General features: G+C 49.1%; 2 protein-coding genes across 3 annotated transcripts; one reads left to right on the top strand and one right to left on the bottom strand.

The window, feature by feature from the left end:
* The first annotated feature begins 81 nt into the window (after positions 1 to 81).
* myt1a (myelin transcription factor 1a) lies at positions 82 to 9,137 on the top strand. Of its 2 annotated transcripts, none has more exons than XM_053848687.1 (23): positions 82 to 605; positions 1,101 to 1,180; positions 1,256 to 1,310; positions 1,438 to 1,480; positions 1,599 to 1,667; positions 1,750 to 1,979; positions 2,240 to 3,394; positions 3,467 to 3,586; positions 3,718 to 3,808; positions 4,804 to 4,917; positions 4,994 to 5,211; positions 5,273 to 5,472; positions 5,531 to 5,746; positions 5,827 to 5,975; positions 6,447 to 6,509; positions 6,930 to 6,998; positions 7,078 to 7,140; positions 7,199 to 7,282; positions 7,342 to 7,563; positions 7,640 to 7,731; positions 7,874 to 7,977; positions 8,048 to 8,191; positions 8,285 to 9,137. In XM_053848687.1, the coding sequence occupies exons 3-23, from the start codon at positions 1,256 to 1,258 to the stop codon at positions 8,423 to 8,425; spliced, it is 3,642 nt and encodes a 1,213-aa protein (XP_053704662.1). In that variant the 5' UTR covers positions 82 to 605; positions 1,101 to 1,180; the 3' UTR covers positions 8,426 to 9,137. The 2 variants fall into 2 exon arrangements, with proteins under 2 accessions (XP_053704662.1, XP_053704661.1); XM_053848686.1 differs by having other exon boundaries at positions 8,282 to 9,134.
* Positions 9,027 to 19,566, bottom strand: asxl1 (ASXL transcriptional regulator 1). The gene is made up of 12 exons (XM_053848688.1): positions 19,121 to 19,566; positions 17,650 to 17,732; positions 17,324 to 17,326; positions 16,009 to 16,126; positions 15,726 to 15,921; positions 15,279 to 15,442; positions 14,706 to 14,790; positions 14,458 to 14,624; positions 13,575 to 13,671; positions 13,397 to 13,502; positions 12,229 to 13,318; positions 9,027 to 12,151 (listed from the first exon to the last, which is right to left on the bottom strand). Exons 1-12 carry the CDS (start codon positions 19,175 to 19,177, stop codon positions 9,704 to 9,706), a joined length of 4,614 nt encoding a protein of 1,537 aa, XP_053704663.1. The 5' UTR covers positions 19,178 to 19,566; the 3' UTR covers positions 9,027 to 9,703.
* Positions 19,567 to 19,571: the final 5 nt, after the last annotated feature.

Below are 19,571 nucleotides of genomic sequence, written 5' to 3'. Positions count from 1 at the left end.
GTCATCTTGACACGCCCCTTTCGCCTTTAGATACTTTTAAAGAAAACTTAAATTACGCAACATAATGCACGCTTTCGAAATAGATCCCGACATTCAGCGGCATCGTAGTTCGACACATGTTTCGATAGCTTTAATATTGTGCATACTCAACGCATTTAGTCTTTGAATTTAATTCTTTTCATTGTTTTCCACTTATTCCCTCAATGGCTCGAGTTCGTCGATGGGACATGAGTCGGAACATGAGAAGTTAAGTGCACATGAGTTTAGGTTGCGAGGTGAATTATTCAGAAGATCCCTTCCGCCGTGTTCCAGATGCTGAGCGACCCACGTATCATCGAGCCTCATCCCTTCCAGAGTGCCTCTCCCTTCTGCCTGCAGGGGGCAGTGTATCAAATCTTCTGTCCATGGTGCTGAGTAGACTGCCGCTGTCTACAGTGCTGAACGCTCCTGCGGTGTCAAGCTCCACTCGGGCTGCGGGACCTCTGGTTCGGTTCCAACCGTCTGGATCAGAGGTTCTTTTCCCTCACAGTCTTCTGCACCGGTACGAGTGCTGGCCCGACGAGTCGCAGCGGAGGGGGAGGGGACACCGGCAGTAGGGACGGAAGGTGAGTCTGTATTTCTCCCTGACAAAGACGCGATGTTCGGGCCTGGTGCACGGGCCGAGCCGTCCCAGAGCGAACGGGAATAACGACTTCAAATGACCGTCGAGCAATTGCGGACACAACGGATCGCCGCGGACCGGGCCTGTTGTTTGTTTCGAGTGCGCTGCGATCGCGGAGCGTTTGTTGTTGTCACCGCAACTGGCGGCAACAATGGCGGCGGCTGCTACCGTGTCGACCCCCGGTGGAGTCGAGCTGGGTTTGGTGTTCCTCAACCAAAGCCAGGCCCAGTCGGATGTGTTGGTGACACTTACAGCACCCCAGAGTCAATCACCAAAATAAAAACAACGCTTAAAAATAACGTCAAATGACGGAGCTACAAAAACAAAACCACGCAAACACACTATAATATCAACTACTTTTGATCAATGTTGCTGATGTTGACCTTGACATAACATTGTCTAAGTGTGTGGATACTGAAAAATGTATTTCTTCACGCAGATCATGAGTTCAAAGGTCAGATTGTGAAGCAGCAGGAAACTGTGGAGAATTCTTCAAGCGAGGACCAGGACAGCACCAATGTAACGAATACCTGTCTGTCTCTCAGCCTGCCTGTCTGTCTGATCATCATCATCACGAGTTCTATCGTTTTACAGATGAGCCAAGACACAGCAGAGACTCGCACCCGAACTCGATCCAAAGGCATTAGAGGTGAGTGCCTTTTATGGTTATTAAGTTTTTGTCCATTTGGCCGTTTATTATTTTTCAAAATTGGAGGCGAACAGTTTGAGGTAAGCTGTCACTGATCAATTCTATTAATAATTTGCTTTATTTCCAGGGGCTTCAGATCTCATCGGACAAGAGCTCAAGCAGGAGCTGAGGTGTGTTATATCACATTCTGTTGACTGTACCTTGCCACTGCACTTCTCTGCTTGAAAGGGATGAAGCAGGTTGAGTTTCTTCATCTGAGCTTTCTGTGTCTTTGTTTTGCTGTGTCAGCAGCAGCTGTCCGACCCCGGGATGCGATGGCAAAGGTCACGTCAGTGGGCGATACTCTCGACATCGGAGGTAGAAGTCACACTCCACACAGTGATATCATCATTCCATCATTTGTCTTGAGGCTCCGGAATTATTTTTTTTTCACCCTTAGCATGCTGGGGTGTCCCATGGTGAAGAAGAGGAAGCTGGAGGAGGCAGAGACCGAGGAGAATCAATCCACACCCAAGCGGAGGAGCCAGCCAGCAAAAGTGAATCAGGATGAGTGTACTGCTGTGGACAGCGACGCTGAAGAGGACACTAAGAAAGACGAAGGCGAGGAAGAGGAGGAGGACCTGAAGGAGCAGAAGAAGAAAACTAAGGACCAGTTGGAGATGAAACATGGTGAGTTTTTTTTCCATTCCAAGACTAGTAGTTTCGACAGCTTCATCTCTTGCAGGGAATTTCCAGTTTGTTGCAGGAGTGGAAGATCAGCTCATATTACATTTATTTACTGAATAATAAACACAATAATAAAGATCTGCAATGACTTCAAAGAACATCTTGTGCAATATGTACACAGCAAAATTAAGAAAAGCATATTAAATATGCAAGAAAAGAAGAAGCATCCCTACAACTTTTATTCATCTCTCTTCAATATGCAGCAAACAGCTCCTCTTCCTCCTCAAAGGAAGCTGAGGAATCACCAGTTTGTCCCGCAGATGAACCCGACCAGAGCAAGAGTTCCCCCTCTGAAACCAATGAGGGGGAGGAGGGAGAAAGTCAAGCACAAACGGCTGATGAGCAGAAGCTCGGTGAGGAGGAGCAGCAGGGGGCTGGAGGCGAGGATGCTGAGGCGCAACAGCCGGGGGAAGAGGAAAAAAGAGCTGAGCAGGAAGATGCAGCTGCAGGTTTAGGAAAGGAAGAGGAGCAAACAGAAGAGAAGGTGGAGAAGGAGAGGGTGGAAGAGGTGGAAGAGGATGAAGGGGAGGAGGAGCAGGAGGAGAGCAACAGAGAGGAGGAGGAGGAGGAGGAGGAGCAGAAGAAGGGGCTGCAAGTGGAGAAGCAACACATGCCAGTAGAGAGGCAGATCAGATGTCAGGAGAACTCGGATCACCAGTACTCATCTGATTATAACCACCAAGTGAAGGAACTGCCACAGAAACATAAAGATGCAGTGGAGGATGAAGAGTTAGATGAGGAGGAAGAGGAGGAGGAGGAAGAGGAGGAGGAGGAGGAGGAGGAAGAGGTGATGCAACAGAAAGCAACTTCCCACTCTGGGAGTCCACATACTCAGGGATCTGAAACCGAGGAGTCCTTTAGGATAGAGAAAGCCGGCACGCCCTTGACTGAAGAGGAGGAGGAGTACGAGGAGCAGAGGGAGGAGGAAGAGGAGGAGGAGGAGGAAGAGCAGGGGGTGGAAGCAGGGGAGGTCGTAGTAGAGGAGGAAGAGGAGGAGGAGGAGGAGGAGGACGAAGAGGATCAGGACTCTAGCAAAGCTTCTCCGAGTACAGTGATGATCGAGGTTCACAGTGAGGAAGGGGAGGAGGAGGAAGAGGAAGAGGAGGATGATGATGAAGAGGAGGAGGAAGGACAGGATCGTGTCTCAGAGGGCTCAGGGATCACAGATGACTCAGACAACTGGGACATGACTCGAGGGAACCTGGGCCTTCTGGAGCAGGCCATCGCCATGAAGGCGGAGGAGGTGCAGGGAGGGGCGGAGCCCTGGAGCTCCCCGGACCACCACCCGTACAGCAGTTCCAGCCAGAGCTCGGAGACCCAGCCTGCAGGGGGGCGGCGGGGATCCCACTACAGCAAAGGTAGAACCCATGGTCAAATCGGCGCACAGTGGAAACACATGTTGACTGACTTCCCTCCATCATCTGCTCCAGACAAGAAGGAGGTCAAGTGTCCGACCCCTGGCTGTGACGGGACGGGTCATGTGACAGGGCTGTACCCTCACCACCGCAGTCTCTCAGGATGTCCTCACAAAGACAGAATCCCCCCCGAGAGTGAGTGCCGTCGCACACGTTCTGCAGTTCCTAATCTTTCCTTGGATACTAGTCTCTGATGCTCATAACCTTTTTCCACTAACAGCTACAGCCAACAAACTAAACTCACTAAACTCTCTGTGTGTCTTTAGTCCTGGCTATGCATGAGAACGTCTTGAAGTGTCCCACACCTGGCTGCACTGGCCAAGGGCACGTCAACAGTAACCGAAACACCCACCGCAGGTCCATAGCACATGATCACACACACATTACAGACCACACTCACTTGTATGAGGAAGTCTGGAGTGGCAGAGAAGTATGTTGGAGTGGTGCAGGACATGTGTGGCAGGTGTGAGACAGTGGTGAGGTGTGCTGCAGGTGGAACAGAGGAGTTCAAGGTGGAGGTGGGACTGCACCAAGGCTCAGCTTTGAGCCCCTTCCTGTTTGCCATGGTGATGGACAGGTTGACAGATGAGGTTAGACATGAAGCCCCTTGGACTATAATGTTTGCAGATGACATTGTGATCTGTGGTGAGCGCAGGGAGCAGGTGAAAGATCAGTTAGAGAGGTGGAGGTTAGAAAGGAGAGGAATGAAGGGGAGAGGGACCCAAGTGGACAGGTGAAGATACAGGATGCAGAGATAAAGGGTGGTGAGGCCATCAATGTTGTCTGGTTTGGAAACAGTGGCACTGAGGAAAAGACAGGAGGCAGAGCTGGAGGTAGCAGAGATGAAGATGCTGAGATTCTGTCTGGGAGTGAGCAGGACGATGATAGGATCAGAGGGACAGCACATGTGCTCAGGTGTTTAGGAGACCAAGTCAGAGAGGCTCGATGGAGAAGGTTTGGACATGTACAGAGGAGAGGGAGCCAGTACATTGGTAGATGAAGATGTTGAGGTTGGAACTGCCAGGCAGAAGGTGGAGAGGAAGGTCAAAGAGGAGATTGATAGAGGTGATGAAGGAGGACATGAGGTTTGTAGGCTTGAGAGAAGAGGAAGCAGAGGACAGGGTGAGATGGAGGAGTATGATTCGCTGTGGCCACCCCTGCAGGGAGAAGAAAGAAAGGAAAAGAAGAAGAAGACTCACACAGGACAGTTGAGCACCGCCATTACTCTTCCAATCCCAGTAAACTAGACTGTGTAACTAATCCCATCTAGCTCTGTAGCGACGATAACATGTTCACGCACCTTCACCATCTTGTCTTCCTTCCTTCACTAACTGAGCTGAAACTGCTCTCAGCTTGTCAGGCTGTCCCATCGCAGCCGCGGCTAAGCTTAACAAGAGCCAGGACAAGCCGGTGCACTTACAGAGCTCGGCCAGTGAGCCCACCTCCAACTCAGACCGGGTTCTCAGGTGGGGTGCCCTTCTCGTGTTCCGGGATCCTCTCCTTACAGCTTCAGAGTGACGGCATCCATGTCTGGTCCTGCAGACCCATGTGTTTCGTGAAGCAGCTGGAGATCCCTCAGTACAGCAGCTACAGACCGGGCACCGTCACCACCACCCCCCGAGCCAACCTGGCCAAAGAGCTGGAGAAGTACTCCAAAGTGTCTTTCGACTATGCAAGCTTCGACGTCCAGGTCTTCGGGAAGCGCATGCTTGCTTCAAAGACGGCCAACGTGGCGGAGACATCGCCGAAGCCCTTCAAATGTGAGCGGCAAAACATCAGCCATCACACCTCCAGATCATTAAACATCTGTGTCCCCCTCAGCTAAACCCGTGCCCAAAGCCTCGTCCCCGACTCACAGTGCATCAGGAGGTTTTCCCAACAGCTCTTCCTCCTTCACGTCTTACGACTACAGCCAGGACGCCGAGGCCGCTCACATGGCGGCCACTGCCATCCTCAACCTGTCCACCCGCTGCTGGGAGCGACCCGAGACCCTCGCCAAACCTGAAGAACCCGCTCACAAGGTGCAACTGTCTGCTATCTTAAGCTCACGAACAAGGGTCCGACCACCTCTGTGTTTAGGAGCAGGACATTGAAGTGGACGAGAACGGCACCTTGGACCTCAGCATGAAGAAGACCAAGAGGGAGGGCGTGCAGTCCCCAGAGCCTTCATCTTCCTCATCTTCATCCTCGCAGCACATGGGTGCTGCTTATTCTCAGGACCAAAATCAAGCCGACTGGGAAGGACCACTGGACTTCACCCGGCCCATCGGGGTGAAAGAGGAGGACCAAGAGGAGGTAGGAAAGGAGGAGCAGTGAACTGTTTCAGTCTGGACTCGCAGAACGTGTCAAGCACTTTCCCTGCCTCCTGTCCTCAGGCTGAGTACACAGCGCCGTCCTACACCTCGTCGGACGGCGAGGATGACGACCAGGAGAACCTGGAAGACAGGAGATACCCTGGGGAGGTCACGAGCAGCAGCTACAAGCTCAAGTTGCAGCCCAAAGACACCAAGAAAGAGGTTCTGGTGTAAGTCTGCCATGTGGCTTTGTGTTGTCACGGTTCACCACAGCATCAGACGGCAACACTCAGGACAGTAGCGTCTGCGCAACTCCGCTGACTCAGTGTCTTCACCGTCAAAAAAAACACCCAATGCTGAGTCCGCTCTTTTCTGAAGGCGGCACCACTGAGACATGTTTCTTGTCCTGTTCAGTGCTGACAATGACGCTATATGTAACTGTCCACCTTTGCTCTAGAATCTAGGACATTTTGACTTGTTTTGACATGGCAATAAAGTGTTTTTTCAAAGGAGTGAAAGTCAGTGGAAGCTAGACAGAATAGATGTGTGTGAATCAGAGGCAAGGGAGCAGAAGAAGAGAGTGCAGACAGGAAATGACAAGAACTTCAGTGCTAGTCGTGCTGCCTTGAAGTACTCTCCTTGCCACAGCTATGACTCAGTTTGGTGAGTTCACTCGTCTATATTTTCTACATTTCTTGTAGGTGTCCCACCCCTGGATGTGATGGCAGCGGACACATCACTGGTAACTACGCGTCACATCGAAGGTGAGAGCCAGCTGTCAAAACACGTCGACCTTCGTCCCAACAGAGACCTCTGCCTTTCACACACCCTCATCTGCTTCATGCTGTGTTCCTTACATGAGTCGGTTCAGGAGCTCTGTGTGGATGAATGAACCAGTTGACAGGACTTGGTGCAAATGGTTCTCACACTTACTGCTCCATATAAGGATGGCCACTCTCCTCTCCTCCTCAAGTTATTCCTGACCACTCGCCATCTTTTCACACGGAAATGAAAGGCCTCCATCCTCTTTCGTGTTGTTGCTGTAACTCGACTTCTGCCTCTGAGCCAACATCTCTGGTCATCTCCACTGGAACTCAGCTCTATAACCCCTGACATCCTCTCTCTTTTGCCTTTTCCTCTGGTTATTCTAACTGTCCCTGTCTTGACCTCCACTCCTCCTGCAGTCTCTCAGGCTGTCCTCTTGCTGATAAATCTCTTCGGACCCTAATGGCTGCCCACACAGCTGAGCTCAAGTATGTGTGTTTCCTGCTGCTGCTGCCCCTCCTCCGGCTGACCCAGCAGTCACGTGCCTCCTGTGTGTTTGTGTCCCAGGTGTCCCACCCCAGGTTGCGACGGATCAGGTCACATCACCGGGAACTACGCCTCACACAGAAGGTACGTCACCTCAGTCCAGACTGCAGACGGACACTGATGGACTTCCTTATCTTACCAGCCTGTCCGGGTGCCCTCGGGCCAAAAAGGGCGGGATCAAATCCACCCCAACCAAGGACGATAAAGATGACTCCGAGCTGCTGAGGTGAGTAGCCGTGTTTGCTGGCATCTTCCGGTCCACTCACCGCCAGCTCTCGCCCTTAGGTGCCCAGTCCCGGGCTGTGACAGTCTGGGTCACATCAGCGGGAAGTACGCCACCCACCGCAGTGCCTACGGCTGCCCGCTGGCTGCTCGCCGACAAAAAGAGGGCCTTCTCAACGGGACCCCATTCTCCTGGAAAGCCTTCAAATCTGAGGGTCCCACCTGCCCCACGCCGGGCTGCGATGGGTCCGGTCATGCCAACGGGAGTTTCCTGACGCACCGCAGGTACGGAGGGGTCAGAGGAAGCTGTGCATGAAGGATGCGCCCAAGACTTGAAAAGTGACCTGTGGTCTCTGCACAGTCTGTCCGGCTGCCCTCGAGCTTCCAGCAACAAGAAGAGAGCCAAGTTCCCAGGCGACGAGTACATCACGGCCAAGTTCAGAGCCAGTGATGGTGAGAAGGAAACAACGTGTTGTGGATCATGAGCCCTCGATTCAAACCTTCTCTTTATTCAGGACAGAAACATGAGCAAATATGTCCATGTTCTGGACCTGGCCTGTCTGTCTGTGTTGACCTAGTGTTGTTGATCTTCTAGTTCTGGACAACGATGAAGACATTAAACAGCTCAACAAAGAGATCAACGAACTGAGCGAGTCCAACTCTGAGATGGAGGCAGACATGATGAACTTGCACACTCAGGTAAGGAAGGTCCAGAAAGCCTGGCCCCAAACAGGGTGGTCCCATATCTTCCGCTCTGTGTGACCGGCAGATCTCCTCTATGGAGAAGAACCTGAAGAACATGGAGGAGGAGAATAAGGAGATCGAAGAGCGCAATGAGGCCTTGTTCCTGGAGCTGTCTGGCCTGAGCCAGGCCTTGATCCGCAGCTTGTCCAAGATCCGCCTGCCAACCATTGTAAGTTGAGACTAAAGCAAGTAGACAGGTGAATGTTTGGTTCTCCAAGAACAAGCCATTGTTCAGTCATTTGCCATTTGTATTTTTCAGCAGGAGCCGGTGTGCGAGCAGAACTTCGACAGCTACGTGGACACGCTCACAAACATGTTTACCGATAAAGACTGCTACCAGAACCCGGAGAACCGAGCCCTGCTGGAGTCCATCAACCAGGCGGTGAAGGGCATCGAGGTGTGAGAGCGCATCCTTGGCGGCGCGGTCCGATCATGTCTGTTTTTTGTATGTTCCCTTGTGACACGTGTTGGTGGTGCGAAGGTGGGAAGCATGGCGGATGACTTGTCAACAATCAGAAGAATCATTCTTAGTTAGCGAGCCTCCTCACTCTGTTGATCGTGTTCTTTATGACCATTGTGATGTTGCACCTTTGAAACTAGTTTGTAGAACAATTCTTACTATTGCTGCGTAACTATTCAAGTTCCTTTTGTTCCTCAAGTTCCATGCTCTTCATGTCTGCAGTATTATTTATCTTCTATTTATTACTCCTATTTAATATTTATTTTTTACATTTTTAAATGCTACCTAAGACATTATAAATCACGAGGAGAATGGAAGGTCATTTCTTTTGCATTGTTCAAAAAATATTTTAAGATATCAACTGCAAAAATTGTTTTATAAATGTTTTTATTTATTTAAAAATACCGGGGTCTTTTTATTGGAAATATTTTGTAACTAAAGCTTTTTAAATGATTTTCTAAATATTTTTGGTGCTTTTCTTTGTTTGATTTTACTTTGATTTCCACAAACTATTTTGAGTACATTGCAATACACTTGGAATATTGAGCTGCACATATTAGTATTTATTTGTGAAGAACAAAGTGATGGTGAATATTTATTTTGTATTGTCTGTGATGATGACTGTGAGTCCATTAAAGTCTGACTTTAACTTGGGGAGTCTCATTCTTTATATATGGTCGGGGAATATGGACTAGACTTTCTTTACCAAAAACATTCCAAAACATAGTGCTCTGTGTCAAAACAACCAGTACCTTGGGTGTCATGGTCAAAGACACTGGAGGCAAGGACGAATTACAGGACACTACTTGCTGTCCGTTTGAGGTTTTTTTTTTGGTTTTGAGGGACAGCAAATGCATCATGGAATGCTAAAGTAAACAGAGTCAGAACATTAAAGTTTGTCTTTTTTAATGAATAAAAAAATATTTCTTTGCACAAAGAGACAACACAGAGTCTCTGCTTGCAGAGCAACCGAGACCAACAACGATGGCCACCAAGATGATGATGATGGTACGAGATAACATGAGGTAAATGTTTGAGAAAAAAGGCACAATTTACAAACCATCATGCCTCAAATCCACAACAATAATAACAATAATATAATTGTCAAATTTTAGAGAACAAAAATGCAGAGCAGGTATATTATACAAAGACAAACGCCTGTCTTCAGTACACGCTGGCGCCCCCTAGTCTTGGGGTCAATACTGCTCATCAGAAGTCGAACTATCTGACCACCAAACACGATACACAGAGTTTCGACGGTCCAATGCAATCGTCGTGGCAGAAAGCGCCGCAGCCTTGGCACATGATCATGGCTTTAAGACGGCACGAGCACTTGAGTGACACCTCCTCGGCCGTGCTGTCGGTGAAGGCCTGGATGCTAAGCGTGGTCTGGCGGGGGCGAAGCTGGAGCACGCCATCCGCCATGCTCCTGCAAAAACCACCATTGTCCACCACGGACACGTTAGCGGTGTAGCTGACCCCGCCCTGTTTGGGCAGTTTCCCATACAGCTGGAAAGGCAGTCCAGAAACAGAGGTGGACGGCGGAGAGGGAGAAACAGAGTGGGAGGCTTTACCATGGTCATTTTTAGCCATTCTGGCTAAAGTCATCTCCATGTTGATGAGTCCCTCCATTGCTCCTCCACTGAGGTAGCCATCCATAGAGTTTGGGGGCTCCTTTTTGGGAACACTCCGGGAGGGGGATGTTTTGATCGGGGCCTGGTGAGTGGACCAAGCTCCTGCTTCAGACTTGATACAAGCAGGGGAGAGTCGCTGTTGCTGAGGGGAGGGCGACTGTTGAGACCACACGTTTGTTTTGACCGGCTTCCCCTCTGCCTTGTCAGTGTTGCTGGGGGAGGGGCCATTTAACGTGTCTCGATGGGCAGGATGCTGTCTGTCTGGGGGGACAGGAGACCCCATTGTGGTCTCAGGATTGGACTCCCCAGCACTTCTGGAGGACAGTTGTAGGGAGGTGATAACTGGCACGGCTCCAGCCGCCTGCTGGTACTGGACCTGAGAAGCAGCTGGGGCTTCAACCAGACAGGAGGCAGGGGATTCAGTCTGCTCCGGGCTCGGAGACTGGGTGGAACCAGTTTGTCTGTTCCGTGAGCCTGGAGTCCTCGCTGCAGCTGGTGGTCTTGGTTGGGGTCCCGGAAAAGGGTTGATATCCAGCCTGTTGGCTGAATGTGACGGCAGGACCTTCTCCAGCGGCAGGCTGCCCTGCAGCAGCTGTGTCACCAGAGGGTTGTTAGCCTCCACGCTGGACACGTGTCGCCCCGACGGCACCAGCTTTTTGGAGAGGGCGGCAGCAGCAGACGAAGAAGAGGGAGGGGTCACTGGGGGCTTTACAAAACTATTAACAGCGTCTTCAGCACAACTCTGCTTGGCGTATCTACAATCACTTCCTGGCTCCACTTTGATAACAATGTTGGGTTCCACCTGCAACTGGGGAGGGGCAGCGGCCTGAGGGGAACTAGAGAGGACAGCAGGCTGAATCACGGTCTGGCCAAGGCGGCTGGACTGGATAACCGGCTGCTGGTTTTGAGGAGCGCTGCAGACGACATCGGAGCCTCGTCTGACTTTAGGGCTCCAGTCGTGGTCATGATGAAGTTGATCGTCCCCCGGGCTCTCGTTCTCACAGTCCGATGCTGTTTCTGTGGAATCGCTTTGTGTTCCAGCATCATCAGGTGGCTGGGAAAAGGACTCCTCTTTTAGTTGCTGTGCTGAAGATGAGAACTTGGCGGTTTCCTGCTGCTCCAAATGATGGGATCCATGTTGGATAACACCACTGGAGCTGATCTGCTTCTTCTGCTCCTCAGGCAAACGGATGGTAGCCAGTGTGTGAATAACATCCACTCCCAGAACCCCAAACCTAGGAACAGTATCTGGTATGGAAGTTGGAACCAGGATAGGTTTTTCAGAAACAAGTTCTTTACACTGAGCGGAACCAACATTTGGCTTTAACACTTGAATTTGACCTTCAGAGATGGGGGCGCTACCCTTTGGATCAACTTCCAGCTCCCCTTCTTTGTTTTTAAGTCCATGAGCAGCGCTGGAGACACCAAGATGTGGTGCAGCCTGAGCATCTCCAGAACCCACATCCACATTTGTTCCTTTTTGAGTAGGGCTCTGCGGCTGGGCTTTCAAGGACTCTGGGTTGAAGGTAGCAGGCAGCGAGGTTGGTGGATGGGGTCCAGTCTCTACAGCAGCAGGCTGTAGCTGTGTTCCAGATGAATTTGCATCTGAAGACGATTCAGTCTCTTCCATCCAGCCACATCCCTTCCCTCGGGCTCCTCCTCTTCTTCCTCGTCTGTTGTCGTCGTCGTCGTCGATGTCGACGTCGTCTCCTCCTCCGTCGTCGTCGTCTCCTCCTCCTCCTCCTCCGGGCTCGACAGGTCCTGGATGTTCTCGCGCTCGTCTTCCATCACTATCTTGTATCCCAGTAGAAGGCCGCAACCCGGAACAGGACGTCCCGTCGGCATTGGCTGCAACAGCAGCAGCGGCCTCCCGCTGGGCACGGGCTTGCTGGGCACGGGCTTTGATGTCCGCCAAGGTGCGTGCGCCCCCTGTCCCAGACCGCCGCGATACTTCGCCTGGCGGTACGATCCGCGGGCAGATCTGGTAGGTTGAGTGGCCTTTGACCCAAGGAGGTTTGATTCTGGACAGCTGAATCTGCAAGGAAGAAAAAACAAATCTGAGTCTAAACTGTGTGCCAAAGACAAGACGGGCATCAGATTGAAGGTTCTTACCCGGATTGGGGGCACCTTGGGCTCTTCTGTTGTTGGCTGTGGCTTCTCCGAACGAACACCGTCGATTGTGATACGAAAGGACTGACGGTCATCAAGCCGTGGCCTTTTTTCGGGGAAGCTGGAGAAAGCTGGTGCCTCATCGGTCCGTCTCTTCTGATCTTTGAGCTGGGAGCTTGGAGCAGGAGTGGGTGCTGGGCTGGTGGAGGGGCTGCTCTCTCGGCTACTTGTGGCTGTCCCACCTGTAACTGAGGTGACAACAGAGGCGGCGTCGTCCAGGGGATCAGCCGTGACCACTGCGCTGGAAGACCCTGAAGAGGAGGAGGAAGAGTCCAGGCCACCCACAAAAGCCCCTTGTCGATCCGAGGGTGAAGATGGTGAACACGAAGGTGAAGAAGCGGCTGAGGAAGATGATGAAGAGGACGATGGAGAAGACGTGGAAGCCAATACTGGAGCTACTTCCTTTGGTAGCAGGCAAACCGTGGCTTGGGACTCACTGTTGGCGCTCGTGGATGCAACACTAGGAATAGGACTGGGCAGAGGGCTTGTGCCAGGAAGGGGACTCGGCAAAGCACTATGGATAGGACTATGGATGGGACTAGAACTGGGAATGGGGCTGGGAACAGGACTGGGAATGGGGCTAGGTATGGGGCTGGCAACAGGTGAAGGGTTAGGGGCTGGCAATGTTTCAGACGCAGGGGCCGGGGGAGATTTTGGCTCATCCAGGGGTTCCTCTGCTGGCAGCTCCACAGCACATTCAGCCTGCAGTTCCACCTCTCCTTGTACAGCAGGGATATCGGGCAGGGGAGCTTCACTAGAGTCTACTGAGGTGTCCAGAGATGTCGTGTCCACGGCTACGTCTGCAGGCTGCACAGCCGGTGCAGCAGACTTGCACAAGCTGCGACACGCCCTGCGCCGCAGATCTGCCCTGGTCCGTCTCCTCATCCGTCCATCCCTCCTGCGTCGACCCATGCTACGGGTTTTCGGGGTGCCAGATGCGACTGCAGCGACATCACTCTCCAACACACTGACTGCCACTTCACTGGCTTCGCTCATGGTGAGCTTCAGGGACTCTTCTCTTGTCAGTCCCGACCTGTGGAGGCACAAAGAACGTCACCACACAGAAAAGGCAGCTTCGTTCAAATAAAACTGCGACGATATCTCTTCTTACTTTTGCCCATGATACTCTTCAAAGAACTTCTCCTTCCACGCCTCAACCTTCTTCTCCTTTTCCATCTCCTGCCGGAATCGCACTTGCATCTCGTGGGTGAACTCACCTAAAGAAAATGTCGATAAAAACACTTTGAATACTCCTTGATCACCACTCCACTGGTGTTTCAAGAACTGACCTTCAGCGAGCCTTTCCTTCCAGCTCTGGGATGCATGGGTGAAGAACTCATTGTTCAGGGCAGAACTACTCAGACGGGCCATGCCGTCTGGACCCACCTGCAGAGAGAGGAAACATGTCAGAGCAGTCCTGAGGACATTTGCCATTACCTCGGCTACATAAACGTTTGATCTGGTATATGTTATGCAAATAACAGCAGAAATAAGAACAGATGAGTGGGAATCAAAAGGGAGGTGTGGACCTCCCTAACTCAGACCCCCTTGTCACTGGTTTCCAGCCACCGAGGTCACACGAAGAAAGTGGGTCAACCTTACTGGGTCAAAAGTTAGTGGAAAGCTAACATGGCGGACAGGAGAGGATGAATTTATAAATAGCAAAATGACGGTGGTTGCAGCATCTGGGTGCATCAGATTCTTCAGATGATTTCCAGCAACTGCTCACTGGTCAATGGGACTTGTCGCCAGATTTCAGATCCTTCAGCTTTAATGTTTGAGGACGCAAATGTCACCTTGCTGAAATATGTCACTGGAAACACGTAGAAGATGCATGAAATCAGTCACTTTTGTCTCAAGGCAACAGAACAAAAGCCAATCAGTTCATGATCACGGTCCATTTTATCATACCACTTTGATTTTGGTATTAAAATGAGAACTATTGAGGAAATTATCTCCTATAGGATATAAATGGATATATATAAATATAAATGGTTGATCAGAAAATGCACAGTGTCAGACCAGGACTCCATTTTAAGTTTCCAATGCACAAAACAAACTTCTGCAAGTCTACAAGAGTTAAACCTGACATTCAAGAAAAGGGCCTCCTCAGCTCTTAATTCAAAGATGTCCATCCTCAGACTACGCAATGAACCATTCATGGAAGCCCACCTGCCGGTCCACCTCGGGCAGCAACTGCAGAAGCTGCTGCTGGGAGTGTGCTGGGAACGCTGAGAAGGTCCGGATGTTGATAAGGGCCCTGATGTTGGTGTTCACCAGGATGGAGCCCGGCGTTTCAAAGTCCACATCCACGCCTCCTCTATTCCTCTTGATCGGCCCTGCCACAAGACCAAAACATCAGTCAGACACCTGCACGCTTATGAGGAATCTATGGGGGAGAACTATGAACTCCCACTCACCTGGAGGAACATGCTCTCCATTGACTTTTAAAGGTGTCAGAACCACCCTGGGCATCATCACGGCTTTCTTCCTCTGCCTCCCAGACTGCAGCACAGAGTCAGTTTGATTCAGCCGATCATTCGACGGTTGAATTACTCATCACACAACTGAATTGCGAACTATAACCTGTCAACCATTATTTCCTGGACTGACATTTACACAAGAAACCATGAATGTAATACAGCTGGATCTGGACTGACTGCTGAGAGAGGGATGCCTATTCATGTTAGAAGCAAGTGGTCGAGAGTGTGACAGAGGGGAAGATGAGTGCAGAAGTTGCCATTGTGACTGATTCTCAGGGAGCAGTCAGATAGAATACCCAATCATCCTTTAAGGAAAGACTTCACTATACATTTGCCAGTCCAAGGTCTCACAAACCAACCGTTTAAATTATTGGAAGCATTATTCATGCCTGCCTTTTAAATTGCGTTCACTATTGCACTAAAACCAATCCACTACAGGAGGCGTCAGGGGAGCTTGTGATCAGAAGTTGTCAGAATTCAATGAAAAATCAAGTGCGACTTTCAGCTGACCTGTCTGGAGCGGCTCAACCTTGTCTGGGCGTGTGGAGTGTGCTGGATGGGTTCCGAGCGTCCCTGTTGTCCTGCCGCTCTGCTGAGTCGAGTCTGAGGCGGATTAATAACGGGCTGCACCTCGGTGGAGCAGGATGCACTGGATGAACTTTCATCCACTGAAGCTGTAGGTCCAAAAAAGTCAAAGAAAATTGCTTAACAACATACATGCCAGTTGAGTGCTGTTCAGCTCAGTCACTTTTGCATGTGGCCAGCATGTCCAAATATCTTCATAATATGAGGATTTGAAAACTCATGGTAACACATTGAATGAAATCACAAAAACTACATTTAAATAATGCTAGAATCACTTTTGTCACAATGTCAATCAACTTTTGCTTGTTCTTTTATGCTCCTGCAGTAGTCACGGCAGTACAGCTCAGGAGATGAACGAAAGACTGATGTTACCATCATTATCTCCACTGGTTGCTGCTGTTGTCTCAGTGGAGTCACAACTCTCCTGCTCGGTGGCCTCAGTAGAGCTGACCAGAGACACTGCAGAGTCTGCGGTTGGATTGCTGCTGCTGCATGGAGTGGCAGCGCTGGCAAGTTCTGAAGACATTAAAGATTCTGCCGTTGTCTTGGACCACTGGGGGGCGTTTTTCTGTCCAGCACAAGCAGGCCACAAGGACACTTCAATTTAACTGAGAGAAGCGAGACAAGCAGCACAGAGGGAGCCGTACTGAACTACCTTGAGGGTGAATAGGCTCATTCGTCCAGGCAGCTTGAAGAATATGCTGTTCTTGACTCGATCTCCTCTCACCTGAGAGTGCAGCATTGTGACCAGGCAGGCTAGAGGAGCGGTGCCACTGAATAAACAAATGAAGAGTATAAACAACTTGAGATTCCACAAACTTAATGCTGAGCAGAACAATAAGCTTAAATCACATGTTCTTTATCAATCACTTGGATTGTACAATCTGGAAAAGAGACAGTGCGTCATCAAAAGGACACACCAGTGACAAATATCTGCAGACTGAAGGCTGTAGCAAACTCTCAAACATTAGTCTAAAATATCAGATGTGGTAAGAGACCAATTACACATTAAAGCATTGCAACTTAACCTGTCATTGTACCTAGTGAAAGAGTGCAGCACATGTATGGGCATGGAAGAACGCGATCGGGTCCACATTATGATTGTGTTGAAAGCTCTTGGCTTTTATGAGTCAGTCATACCTTTTACAGCTGGTATTAAGATACATTTTCTGCATTGTGATGTCAGGCAGATCTATTTTGACCACATGAAGGTTCAGGTTTCAATGCAATTCTGAGAACATGTAGCATGACGGACAATAGATTGAGCAAAAATGTGGCCTCTTCTCAGTGAAATGTTGGGCATGCCGATGGGACATTTGTCGAGATTAAACTAGCTCCCTTTATGTTAATGAGACAGTTGAAGTCATTTTTTAAAATAATACACATGTGTAAATTGCTTAGGGAAAGTGTGCAGTCAGCAGAGTTAAGTAGGCCACCTCAGGTGAGGGGAAAAAAAACAGCTGCTGTGTATGTAAAAGAGGGACTTCATTTCTTTTACAGCAGGAAACATCTTTGGGGATAATGGCTGATCGAATGTCATTTAATTTCAGCAAAGATATGTTCTGTGTGTTCAGTCAGCATGGACAATTTTCATCAACGATCACTTTCAGGTTATCTGATCTGAGCACATATGAAATATTTTCATTATTTCTTTCCATGTGTTTGAGTGCAAAGATGTCTATACACAAGGAGAGTATCCCTGTCAACACAATAGACAAATCACACTCAAAAACACCATTCCTTGCAAAACCTGGTGGACAGCGAGCAGATTGATGAGACTGCTCAGGGACGATGCAGCAATTCAACCTCGTCACCACAAGAGCGAGTGCCCAATGTCAATGTAATATGCATTAACAGCAGCATAAAAGACGACCTAGACGTAAAAACCATGAGACCAACATATTAACTTGGTAAAATGACACATGATTAGACAACAGTTCAGTCGAGTTCAACAGGAAATTGTTACATACCTCCTTTTTGGCATCATGAGATTAGGTGGTTCATGGAAGAGAAACATCAAAAGGCTTGTTTAGTTGCGTGTTTTGGTCATACCAGCAAAAGAGATGCTTTCACAGCAAGAATTCAAGTCAGTTTTGAAAGATTGTAAAGGGTTTCTTCTCAGACTATGTCTATCACAAGTGGGGAGGATATGTGATCCATTAAATTAAAAACGTCAGAATACAATTCCTGCATTAGAAAACCTTGTTTTCAAATAAATCCATGTTTATGGTCATCTTCAGCATGTACTACAATTCCCCCCAACAGTGCTTATTGAGTGCTTCCGCAGGTTTCTCACCTCATTTCCTTCAATCCTTTGGTCTGGATGACGTGCAGAATTTGTTTAGGTGTCATGGGAGCATCAGAAAAATTTTCTAGAACCTGAAAACAAGCATGACAAATAATATAAATGGGGAGCTAAAGAGGTCATTTGAAAGCACAACTGGGGAAAAAGACAATCACTCTAGCTAGTAAAATCCCACAACAAAATAACTTGCCCATATTTGTTTGTTGTATTCAATTACTGCGAGCGTTTACCTTGACCTTTTGACTGAAGCTATCAGATATCACTCCCTGGGACGTCTTTCTATGGGATTATGTTTAAGACATCATGTATGGACAAACAACAAAAAGCTGTTTTAGCAAGCGGGTATGTCGTTGTTTGTGGATAGTTATTAGCTATGTTCTAAAATATGACTGGCATCAAATGAAACTGGAGACATTATTCTACATATTGTATTACAATATGGATTGATTCTGAAAATGTTAATATAATAGCACTATAGTTCCACCTGTCTTTTTCTCATTTAAATGGCTGTCATGTTGTTGTATCACTACAAGATGGTCTGGGTAGTGTTCCTAAAAGAATAAAAATGCGGACAGGGTAAGAGGTTTTAAGGTACCAAAGACTTCTTCAAGGACACCATTTAAAGGTCTCAGCACCTCAAACGAGACTGTTAAAGGAATACATTCAATGCCACCATCTGGAAGCAGCTGGGGTTTCCCTCAATTAAAGTTAGTTAAAATGGCATGAGGCCAAAAGCCTGGAAGTCACGTATTAAACAGCTACTCACTCCAGCAATAAAAATAATGCGTGGGCAGGTACAATTCATCTAAAACGGGCAGAATACATCTGACGACAGGGAGTTTGTAGCACAAGCATTCACGGAACGCAAGAAGCGTGTTTAATACCAACAAATACAACGTTTCAGGTAGATCAAGAAACACGAGGTTCTAACAATAACACAATGAATGGTTGTTTCACTGAGTACAACCGGTGTAACACGTCCTTATTTTATCGAATAATGTTATTGAAGCTCGATCCAGCGCAAGTTAGCCACTAGCTTCAATAACGCTTGCTGATAAAAAAAAGAAGTAGCCACCCAAATAGTGGCGATATTTATTGACCATCTTTGCTTGATTCGAGAAGACTTTTGTTATTTTTATGTTTCTTGTTTTAAGTTGAATGAATGTGGCTGCTTGTGCGCGAACAGTCTCGACCCCAACAAACAAAGAGCTCAAAACATAGGAGGTTGCTATTAGCATGCTAGCACGCTAACATCCTGTGAATCAGCTTCTGACCTAAATACGTTTCACATTGTTCCAGATTTTCGATTTTAACCGAGTGTAGCTTAAATGTGTTGGTCACTCTGGAGGTTGTGGTGAGCTCATCAGACAGCAAAAGCCCCACGTTCATGACGCCCGCGTCAGAAGATCCGTCAAAAAAAATGCAGCTACACACCAGCAAAGCAGTTCGTGTGAGTGTTTACCATGCGAGCAGCCTCAGCCCAGGTCCGCTCCTTCTTTCTCTTCTGTTTGTCCTTCATTTCCTCTCGGGGTTTCGCCCACGGTGTGTCAACAAAGCAGCACACGAGAGCAGCTCGCTGGGTAAAATGGCAAACTCGATTGTCGCGTTAGCTCGGTGGACACGAACCAGGCGGTGCTGCAGCGTCTACAGCAGCTCAGCAAACATGGTGAGTGCAGGGGGAGAGAGAGCAGCTCGCCGCAGGACGAGACTCGCAGGAATGCAACAACCACGTCAAAGGTCAAAACTCTCCGCAGGAAAGCACTGCTACGACGGCCAGTCCTCACAGGAGCAGCGTGCCAGCGAGCGAGCGCACAAAGCAGCAACCAGAGGGCGGAACACTCGGCTATATAAACACGCAGCAGCAGGATCATGTGGACATATGCGATGAGATCAGTCTTCATTCATCAGCATCC

This window comes from Synchiropus splendidus, chromosome 18 (assembly GCF_027744825.2).
Source record: "Synchiropus splendidus isolate RoL2022-P1 chromosome 18, RoL_Sspl_1.0, whole genome shotgun sequence".
Lineage (NCBI taxonomy): Eukaryota > Metazoa > Chordata > Actinopteri > Syngnathiformes > Callionymidae > Synchiropus > Synchiropus splendidus.
This window is presented reverse-complemented; position numbering and strand designations above follow the sequence as displayed.

Bases quoted from the DNA above. Each gene is read 5' to 3' on its own strand.
- myt1a (XM_053848686.1), top strand. From the start codon at position 1,256: ATGAGCCAAGACACAGCAGAGACTCGCACCCGAACTCGATCCAAAGGC. The intron at 1,311-1,437 runs GTGAGTGCCTTT...CTTTATTTCCAG, and splicing joins TCGATCCAAAGGCATTAGAG to GGGCTTCAGATCTCATCGGA. The intron at 1,980-2,239 runs GTGAGTTTTTTT...TTCAATATGCAG, and splicing joins CCAGTTGGAGATGAAACATG to CAAACAGCTCCTCTTCCTCC.
- asxl1 (XM_053848688.1), bottom strand. From the start codon at position 19,177: ATGAAGGACAAACAGAAGAGAAAGAAGGAGCGGACCTGGGCTGAGGCT. The intron at 14,791-15,278 runs GTCAGCTGAAAG...TCTGTGCTGCAG, and splicing joins GGTTGAGCCGCTCCAGACAG to TCTGGGAGGCAGAGGAAGAA. The intron at 14,625-14,705 runs GTGAGTGGGAGT...GTCTTGTGGCAG, and splicing joins TGGAGAGCATGTTCCTCCAG to GGCCGATCAAGAGGAATAGA.